At 44.0% G+C, this 10932-nt stretch overlaps 1 protein-coding gene across 1 annotated transcript; it reads left to right on the plus strand.

The window, feature by feature from the left end:
* The first annotated feature begins 715 nt into the window (after positions 1–715).
* PROKR1 (prokineticin receptor 1) lies at positions 716–7754 on the plus strand. The gene is made up of 3 exons (XM_083858325.1): positions 716–868; positions 2336–2971; positions 5586–7754. Exons 2-3 carry the CDS (start codon positions 2481–2483, stop codon positions 6280–6282), a joined length of 1188 nt encoding a protein of 395 aa, XP_083714451.1. The 5' UTR covers positions 716–868; positions 2336–2480; the 3' UTR covers positions 6283–7754.
* Positions 7755–10932: the final 3178 nt, after the last annotated feature.

Raw genomic sequence — 10932 nt, forward strand, 5'->3', positions numbered from 1 at the left:
CTGGGGACTATGTAACGTGCCCCACTATGCATCTTGGAAAGTGTCAGCCTAAGTGATTAAGTCTGGAGGTGAAGAAGAAAGGTGATGTACCATACATTTCCTTTCCTTCTGGAGAACTGGAAAGAAAGATGTGAGTGCTTCAGAGCAGTGAGGAGGCAGCATTAGCAAAGGACACCAAGTCTTTAAGGATTCACTGCCACTATTCTGCTCTGAGTAGCTCCCTGAGAGGGCAAGGAAAGCTGTCAGGGGTCCTCTGATTTACGGCTATTCACTGTGTGTCCCTCCTGCTGGAGCTACTGCAGCTGCATCCTAAAGACAATAGCCAGAGAGAGACACACAGAGAAAGGTTCCTGGGAAAGCAAATCATCCTCCTTCCTCCCCCTCCTTTCCAGTGGGAGGTTTGTATTTTGCTTCTGTGGCACATCAGGTGCAGGCTGCTGCTGCCCTGCACAGGCAAAACCCAAAGAGCAAGGGCAGACTGGGAATTTGAATGTTCCATGCTCAGGCTTGCTAACAAAGCCACTCTGCCAATTCCATGCATTTGGGGGGTTTAAGGCAGAGGAACCCCAAAAGGGCTGTACTCTATTGTCTCCAGACCGTGCTGCCTCTTTAAAATCAGAAATGCATGGACAGCTTCAAGGTGCCTCCCACTGAGCAAAGGCTTTAGATGCAGGCACAGAGGCAGAGGAGCCACCCTCCCCTGAGCACAGGGCTAACATGAATGGGAGAGAAAGAGCACTCAGTCGAGTCCTTGGGCTACTTTCAGTGATCCTTTCTTTCCTCCAGTAACAGCAGCACCTGCAGAGGAGAAACCTGGCAGCTCTCCACAGGGTGACTGAGACCTCCAGGAAGATGAGCACAACTGCAGGTACTCTTTGCTGATAGTGTTATGTCAGTTTTGTAGATGGTTGTGTTGTCTGTATTTATTTTATAGCTCTTTTGGTATTTAGCAGTGAAATCTAACACAGATACTCCCTCTTGCTTTGGCCAACAGATTTTGCATCCAAGTGTTTATTTAGCACTTCTCTTAAATGAATGTTTACCTTTCCAGACAGCTGTGGAGATGTCTCCTGAAGCAGTCCTTGTCAGAACTGTTTCGTTTCAGCCTTTGGCATTCTGTTATTCTGTTCTGCAATGCTCAGTTTGAAAAACAACGTGGTGGCCAAAGTTGTAAAAGAGAGTTTCTGACAGATATTTGTTAAGTGTCAGAACATCAGGGTCTGAGGGTGGTTCCAGGGAAAGAAGGGAGCAACACTCCACTGTGCAGATTATCTTTTGTAGCCACAACTGCTATTGTTCAGTGGCTTTGACACCCTGAGGACTTACTGCTTGAGGGCAGAAAAAGCAGTAATGCTCCCTAAAAATCCTCTGTTGGGATGAGGTGAAACTGTCCTGACAGCCAGGATCCTGGTGTGAAGATTCCTAGATGGACCATGGCAAGATGCAAGAAGATGCCCTCTCAGCATTTTGATACAATGAGAGGCAAAAATAAGGAGTAGATGAGATGTTTTTTCCCTCTCTGCATGGGAAGAAAATAATAATTTTTTTAATATTTGGTATTATTGAGAGAAGCCTGCTCCTCTCCAGCATCAAAAATGCAAAGCACTCTGTCTTTCTTACAGATGATTTTTCCTTTCACCTTTCACTCTCTGTGGAAACACTTTCCCTGTGAATGGCAGATTTGCCTTCACAGCTAAACTCTACAAGCTGGTTCACGGGACAAAATTCTTGTCTCTGCAAATTGGCAGAGCTTCATGTGTTTGACAGAAGTGATAACGGATTATGCTGGCAGAAAATTTTGTCCTGTCCTCAATTAATGGCTGCCAAAAGAGAAGTGCTGGATTTAGTATTTTCTTGGGTCTTTGCAACTCTTACTTAATTAAGAAATGTATTTAGAAGCAAGGCCATCAGTTCTCCTTTTGTTCTCCTCCACCACATCACTCTAAAACAACCAGAATATAGCATAAACTTTGTCCAAAAGGCACATCAAATGCTTTCCAGCACACTGGGTTGTCATTTTAGTGCCTTTTACCTTGCACAACGATGACAGCACCATGAGCTTGCGGGCCGGTGAAGGTTTAAACCAGATTTTACATTCCCCCTATACTGTCATTTCACTGCCTGATGAAAATTTCACTGTTGGTAAATAAAACTGCTGCTGTAACAAACAGTGCATAAAGCAACTCGAAGCATCCCTTCACAGGGTATTTCTCCCTTCTGTACACATGCAGCAACAGATGTGTGGGGCAATAAGGTGGCTATTGCTTTCCTTCAAGATAAGTACTCTTGCTGTCATTTCCTTTCAGAAAACATTTTCCTCTTTTTGTTTCCACAGAAGAAGATGACTGAGGCTGTTGTTCTATAAACTTCTGGGGACAAAGACAAGATTACTCACTGCTCAAAAGGAAGCTTTGAGTGAGGTCTCTCGCCTGCCACTCTTGGCTAGCACAACACTCAGGGTCAGCCAAAAGAACACAGATATGGAGCAAGCTGAACACAACCTAGACACCACCACCCATCTCGACTTTGCTGCAATCTACAACATCCACAACGGGGATTTCACCTCCTTGCGAAACTCCTCTTTCCCTTTCAATTTCACTTACGGCGATTATGACCTGCCCCTGGACAGTGAAGATGACCTGACCAAAACCCGCACCTTCTTCATGGCCAGGATTGTGGTCGGGGTCGCTCTGGTGGGCATCATGCTGGTCTGTGGCATTGGAAACTTCATCTTCATCGCCGCCCTGGCCCGCTACAAGAAGCTGAGGAACCTCACCAACCTGCTGATCGCCAACCTGGCCATCTCGGACTTCATCGTGGCCATCGTGTGCTGCCCCTTCGAGATGGATTATTACGTGGTGCAGCAGCTGTCCTGGGAGCACGGCCACGTCCTCTGTGCCTCTGTCAACTACCTGAGAACTGTCTCCCTCTATGTCTCAACCAATGCTCTCCTGGCTATAGCTGTTGACAGGTAAGTGGGATGCTACCCACTGCCACAAAGATGTGGCCACAGCTTGTGAGGTTCTAAATCTCAAGTGTCACTTCCACATTTTTTTTGTGAACTATTCCCTAGGCAGCTTGTTTTGATGCCCAACCACTCTTTCAGTGAAGAATTTTTTTTCCAGTTGTGCGGCAGTCCTGAGAGGCTGCTTGCCTTTTTCACTCCAGGAATTTTAACAATTTAATTTAATTGTATCCTTTCTCAAGACCTTTCTCTCAGCCTCCAGCACCATGAACTCTTGTCAGACTGAGGCACCTAGGATCAGCCTTGTGCTGACATAAGTCTGACATGACTGACTCACAAAAAGCCAGAGACCTGCTCAGTAAACAGAAAGGCCATCCTCACAAGACCTCTTTCATATATAAACACAATACACATCCCTGTAGACCTTTTGCACATACATATGTGATTCCCAGCCCTTCTTCATCTTCTTTCCCCCCAATTTCTCCCATGTACTTGAGTACAGTGTTGCACAGTTTTCAGTCCATGATGCAGAAGTCAGCTCAAGAGTGGTTAACCCTGCTGAAAGCTGTACAGATACAGCTCACGTGTGGCTGATTCAGCTGTTCCTGACGTCAGCTGACGTCTGTGAAAAGGCTCTGCAGAAGTTCAGAGATGTTTTGCCTGGTGTGGGCAAGGGGACAATCAGCTCCTACAAAACAAATCCTTAACAAGCATCTAACAGAATATCCTTCCAACAGCAGCTGAGGACTTGGGGTGAAGCTTTTAAACACTACCATGTATGCATTACCATTTTCTATCAGTTTTTCAGTTTCTTACAAGGTTTTCTCGGAAAGCTCTGCTAGTGCATCCCAGTTTGATGAAGTAACACAGGTCATGGTGCCCTTATGTCTGCTAAGAAAGCAGATTTATAGCATATTTTCCCACACATCTTTAAAAACAAGGGTGGCAAAGATTAATCACTGAAGCTTGTTGTAAGAACACACTGTTTTGGTTTAATTGCCTTTTTTTTTTTTTTTTTTTTTTTTTTTTTTGCAAGCTTTTGACTTGGTAAACAGAGAGAAACCTCATTGTTGAGCAATCATGTATTCCATGTTAGTTATGTCATGTGGATTGTTGAGTTCTGTCTCTCAAAAGAACAGTCTCCTAACAAAAATCTTCTCATGTTTAGATCATTTAAAAGGAATCAACAGTGTAAAGCAAGTAAGTCTGTCCCACCAAGGATTTCCTCTAGGGAGGGCTCTCTTTCTTCCTCCTCCATATCTATTCACGTGTAAAAAATACAAATTTTACATTTTCAAGGCCACACCTACACTAGAAAAAATACATCATCTGAAGAGGAAGAGCACATGATAAGGGTCCAATGTCCATACTGTAAATATTTAGCTGGGTACCCTGGACCAAACACCCATGGGTACTTGGTGTGTTTTGTGTACACTTTTGGAGCATATCTTACAGGACCAGTTTCATCTGAATTCAGTTCATGAGCTGCAGGACCACTCCAGAGTAACAGCCCAAGTGTGGTAAGCAGTGACAATCAGGAAATCCACCACTAAAGCTCCATCCTGACTCTGTTGGACAGATTGATCCCATCCAGCCAAACGTTCTGCTGGGCAGATATGCACATTTATGAATATATACACAGACATTATGCCACAACATAAAATGTTAACCTATCTGCTCCACAATGAGGCTGACTCATTCTGCTGTCCTCTGACATTTACCCTGCACTATTAAGAGCCATGAACAATTTATCTGCTTCCAAGATCTGGCTGATGAAAAGTGCTGCTGACTTCCTACTTTACCTTAGACTGAATATATCTCATTGATATGAGATACGCTATGTATTGAATATACACGGATGGAATAGACTCCAAAGGAATGAGAAATTCCACTTTTTGAAACAATACTTCGGGTTAAATACGCGTGTACTGGGACCTCTGATAAAAATCTCTTCCTAGCAGGAATACCACAACCTTGCAGCTTTACAGTCCTAAGCAGTGCAAATACCTAATTCAAATTTTCTGCTTTGCCATATTACTTAATACTGTGTATTTAAGATGAATAAACAATAGTCACCTCCAGAACACACACAAAAAAAGGTTTGCATGGGCAGAAAATAGATACACGCTCCTCTAGTGTGTATCTATAAAATAGATACACATTCTGTTACTGGCTTAAAATCATGTTCATCTGTAACTATACATTAGCGTTGCCTTCAGGTCTTTGCACCCCACAGAATAACCACAGAAATAAGAAAAACACTGTGATGTATATTTCACTTCTTTGTAAAAAGAACTATTTAAGTAGCTCTCTGCCTAGGGAAAACATTTTCCTGATTCTAAATGTTTGTCTTTTCTTCCCTGGCCCTGATTAGATGTGTAATACTGCATTTTTCAAACTCTTGCTCCTGTTTAAAAGGAGAAGTTGTAATACACAATTGTAACTCAGCTCCGGGCTGCTATTTCACAAAATGTTCTTACAGATGATTATGTCCTTACAGACAAACATGTTCAGGCTCTCCCCTCAGGAATGACAGCAATTTCCTCCTGCCCAATTCTGTTTGCCTGTATTTTGAAGTGTGTTTTCAGACTTCATTTTGAATGTATTTCTTCTGTTCTAGGTATCTGGCCATTGTTCACCCACTGAAACCACGCATGAATTACCAAACAGCAACCCTCCTCATTGCCTTGGTCTGGATTGTCTCCATACTTGTAGCTATTCCATCTGCATACTTTGCCACTGAAACTGTGTTATTTATCGTGAAAAAACAGGAGAAAATTTTCTGTGGCCAAATTTGGTCCGTCGACCAGCAGATGTACTACAAATCATACTTCCTCTTCATCTTTGGCATTGAATTTGTAGCACCTGTGATCACCATGACCTTGTGTTACGCCAGGATCTCTCAGGAGCTTTGGTTTAAAACTGTCCCTGGATTTCAGACGGAACAAATCAGAAAGAGGCTCCGGTGCAGAAGGAAAACTGTTCTGGTGCTAATGTGCATCCTGACTGCCTATGTTCTCTGCTGGGCACCTTTCTATGGCTTCTCCATTGTCAGGGACTTCTTCCCCACCATCTTTGTGAAAGAGAAGCATTACCTTACTGCCTTTTACATAGTGCAGTGCATTGCCATGAGTAACAGCATGATAAACACCATGTGCTTCGTAACCATGAAAAACAACACCATGAAGTACTTCAAGAAGATCATGCTGCTCAGATGGAGGTCAACCTACAAGGGAAGCAAATCTAGCACGGATTTGGACCTGAGAACAAGTGCAATGCCAGTCACAGAGGAAGTAGACTGCATAAAACTACAGTAAACTTTCTGAGGTTCTAATCACACCTTTTTTGGAGAGGGGGTAAAGAGGAAATAACCCCTTCTCAGAAGCTTCTTCCTTGTCTGTGGGAATACCCACCTCTGGTGAGAGCCCTCAGATAAGCAGTCTACTTTGCATTCCCACCACAACTCTTCTCACTGGACTGCTGGATAATCCTCAAGCTAGAACAGATGCTGTGCTTCAGTTCACACATCTGTCAATTTGGGATGTAGACACTCATTTCAGAGTTGTTTAATAAGAATGAAGGAGCCTGTGAATGCCTTAGAGCATATTACAGTGATGGAAAAGTTAAGTACTGATCCTAGCAGTGATGCTTCTTTGTTTCTTAAGAGAAGCCTCTTAACTCCTTTGAGCTTATGACTTGTACCTTTAAGCTATTTGGTGTCCTTTTCTTTCTGCTCAGAAAAGAAAGGATGCCAAAAAAGCCCATTTTGCTTCCTGTCACTCTTTAATCTCTCAGTTTGCCCCTCTGATGAAGCTTCTTGAAGTCTACAGACCACCAGCTCTCTTTTGTCATTGGACAACATGCACAGCATGCTCTTACGAAAGGCACATGCTCCAAAAACTAAAATCTGCTTCACAGTCAAGTGGAAACCTCAAGTCTCTTCCTGTTACACCTTGTTTAAGAATGCTTTATCAATATTCCACTCTTTAGTTTTATGGAGAGTGTTATTCTGACTGTCATGTATTTGAAAATACCACAGATACATATAAAAAGGATCTCTTCCCTCATGTCCAGGCACCCTATGCCCAGCTTCTGCTGCCTTGAGATGCTGAGCTCATCACAGAATCAATCACAAAATTGTAGGAGTTGGGAATAACACCTTCACATTGTCTAGCCCATACCTCAGCACACATTGGCCAGGATTGTGTCCAGCTAGGCTTTGAATGACTCCAGGAAATGCTGAGTCTGCCTGGATCACCAGTGTCAGTGTTCAACAGTTTCACACAGTGAAAAAATGGTTTCTTATGTTCAGACGGATTTTCATGTGCTTTACCTTGCTTGTCAGCAGGATCCATACAAAACTACAGCATGGTGATGGGAAAAATCCAACCAGACATCTTACCAAGTCTGCATGGACCTTCATGATAAAGGATAAGCAAAGCCAAAATACCAAGGATATCCTGAGATGATGCATCTTTCTGGGAGCAAGATAGGCTTAGGCTTCAGCAAGCCAGCCTCTGGTTGAGTAGTTTATTGTCTGCTGAGGCAACAACTCTAGATGAATTCTGAATTCTGCATTTCCATTCTGCAGTGCTTCTTTTACTGTTCTGATTTAGTGCAACTCCAGTTTGGATGTTTCTTATCTGATAATTGTGACAAAGCAGGTGACAGTAACAGTAGTAGCTGCTCATTTCAACTACACATAAGCTATCATGGACTTCTGTGTCTGGAAATAAAATCTTTTCTGTTGTGATGACAAATGCTTTCTGTTTTAGAGTATGTGGTTGTGCCTACTTTTGGAGTAAATGGTTTTGGAAAATAACTTGTCTATTTGTGAATTTAAAGTGAGCAGCAAATCCTGCAAATAAAACATGGCCTCAGTATCAGCACTCTGAATTATTTTTTGTCTTTTTCTCTTAGCCATCACTTTCTTACCCAACTGAGTAATGTGAATGATCCTATTCTTGCTGAAGAAAAATTGACCAATTAAATTTAAGGGCAAGAGGATATTGAAATCCATTAAAATGCTCAAAGCCTCTCATCATTAGCTGCTCTTAAATATATGTTGAGACATTTCATCATTTGCTGTTGAACAAAAAAATGACTGAAATCATCCTTCAAAATGTCAGTTTTGAACAGGGGTAAGTACTAAATCCATTTGTTTTCCAGCCTGCCACAGATATTTAAAGGACCAGAGAGTTGAAGTATTTCATTATCCAAAGGCTTAATCTTGTAATCTCACCTGAAATCTCATGATTCCTTCTGACACTATGCTCCCATATTTATCTCCTGAAACCTGCCCTAGTGGTTGGGAATTTTCTGGCATTACTACCTGTTATTAGTGTGCTGATACTCCTTCCAGCTGTTTTCCCTACATGGTTTTGGTGCAACAAAGTCAACTGAAAATTTCCACACTAGGAAAATCCATCTAAGGCTGAGTTAATAAAAAACCCTTCAACTTCCACCAAGAAATACGTACTGAAAAAAATCTAGGGCAAAAAATTGCTTTAAAAATCTGGAAATCACTCTGAGAGCTCCAAGAGAGATCTTGTGGTCTGGCCTAACTACTGTTCTCATCCCTGTGTCAGCCAAGGGTATCAAAAAGCAGCATCCTCCAGAGCCCTTGTGGAGGGTTTAGGGTTTTGGTGATGCCTTTGGAAAGCTGACCTGGAACAGAGACTGGACAGAGCTAGAGAATAAAGTAGGGATTTATTGAAAGGCCTCCAGGATCCACCTTAGGCAGGACAGGGCCTGACCAGGGCTACACCCAAGGTGGACTAAGAATGGTCACAAAATAGATGACCCATCACGAGGTCTTACATTTTTATAGATTTTGGTCCATTTGCATCTTGAGGTTGAATTGTCCAATTCCAGTTTCAGGTTGTGAGGTCCCATCCTTCTTGTTCCTCCCTCCAGCCCACCCTTGTTTGTGCTTTTCGGTCTGAAAGTTGTCCTTGGTCCTCAGCAGGAAAGAATTGGTTTTGTCTCCCTACTCTGTGAAGAGAGCTCACCAGGACTTAATATGAGGCTCAGGACTACATCTTTAAGCAGCACAGAATCTGAAAATATGAAAGCTGAAACTTAAGGCATCATTGGGACTGCTGCATTTTTGACATTTTGAGGTCCTCCCAGCAGCAAAGCAGTGCTGCTGCCTGAACCTCTGGATAGAGAAGCCATGCTTTGCCCTCAACTGCATTTGTTGTGAGCAGCATCCCCAGAGAGAGGGGGGGATTCCCACCGAGGAAGGTGACAGCTCTGTTCCCTGATCCAAACACAAAGCAGTCACATTACCCTTAGGGTGTGTCTGCACCAACTCCAAACAGCCCAAACAGGGCACTTTCAGAGACAGCAATTTCTCCCAAAATGAGCTCCAGCAAGCCGTGGCCCAGGGCCTTGCATGGGGACCAGAAGTCACTTAAAAACTACTGTGAATACTCCTGAAGTGTGCAGGCAGTGGGAACAGGCCATGACCCAAGCGGCTCCCTCAGGCAGGGCAGGGTCTGAGGGAGAGTAGCAGAGCCCATATTCCCTAGGGCTTAGGTGAGCCCTGCAGGGAAGAAAAGAACAAAAAGGCCTTTTTGTAACCACACAACTTACTGAAGGACAACGTTTAGAGAGAGAACTGAATATGGACTGCACTCACCTGGAGCTCTGCTTGTAAGAGCCCCATGTAAACAGAGAAAGACAAGCACAAGCTGGGGAGAAGACAGCACATGTCTCAGAAGAGAAGCAGGACTCTCTAGCACAACTCCTGCCCATTGGAAGGCAGGAAAAACTCCAGCAAGACCTCTGTGGCCACCAGTTGCCTACTGTAAGCTCCAAGGGAACAGCTGCAATAAGGGCTCCCACTCTACAAGAATTGCGGGATGTGTCACGGATGAGGAATGGGTGGGAGTGAGGCACCCTCCTGAGAGCCTTTGGCAGTGTTTAGATAACCATGCAGTGAATCAACCAGGTGCTACCGTGTCTGGGCTGTGGCTAGCTCAAATTTTTACTGCCAAATGCAAAACTGTGGTGCTACCACACCAGATCACTGTTCAGCTATCCTCCTGCAGCACAGCTCCATAATCATAGGCTCATTTCCTTCTCCAGTAGCTTATCAAGGGATAACTTGAGGGTAAAATCCAGTGTCTGCTCCTTCACACTGAAAAACAGACCCAGATGTACCTGGAAGCTAAAATGGTGACCCAAAATGGCTAAGAGAGTATTTAGGAGAAGCAAAAGCAGCTATTCTCAGCAACAGGCACTGAGGAAACAAAGGCTGTGCCATTAAAGCAATTGTCCCCCTACAAAAGGGGGATGATCTGCAAGATCCCAGGCCAGCATACATCGAAGCAGCAGCCAGAAAATTTCCCTGAAGACTGACTGACTCATCCAGGAGCCAGGACTTTGCTATGATCCTTCTTCTACGAGCCTCTCCTGCAGCAACAGCACCCTCCAGCTGCTGCCTCGCAGCACAGCATCACCACAAACTGCACCAGCTCACGTCAAATGCCTTGGGAATGGCGTCATACAGGGATTCCCAGGGTTCCCATGACTCCAACAAGTAGCAACAGATGCTTCAGCTTTTGACAGCTCAGTACCCAGGCATTTATCCAATGCTTGTAGTGTCTGCATCTTCCCTCTCCCTGTGTTGGCTTGGGCTGTCCCCTTTCCAAACACTCCATGCCACCTGTGCAGAGAAACACACACCATTGAGCAGAAAAAGGCAGAATTGAGGCAAGACAGACACTTGTCCCTCAGACTCACAGAGATGTTGCTGTCTCATGCACTCTGTCAGGATCCTGTAACACACATTGCCAGGAAAAGCCCTAAATCACAGACTCAATTAGGCTGGAAAAGACCTCTGAGATCCTCGAGTCCAGCCTTTGGCCAAACACCACCATATCAAATAGACCATGGCACTTTCCTTAAACAGCTCCAGAGACCGTGACTCCAGCACCCCCATTCCAATGTCTAATCATCCT

The sequence above is a fragment of the Zosterops lateralis genome, assembly GCF_965231275.1.
Source record: "Zosterops lateralis genome assembly, chromosome: 3".
Classification (NCBI taxonomy): Eukaryota; Metazoa; Chordata; class Aves; order Passeriformes; family Zosteropidae; genus Zosterops; species Zosterops lateralis.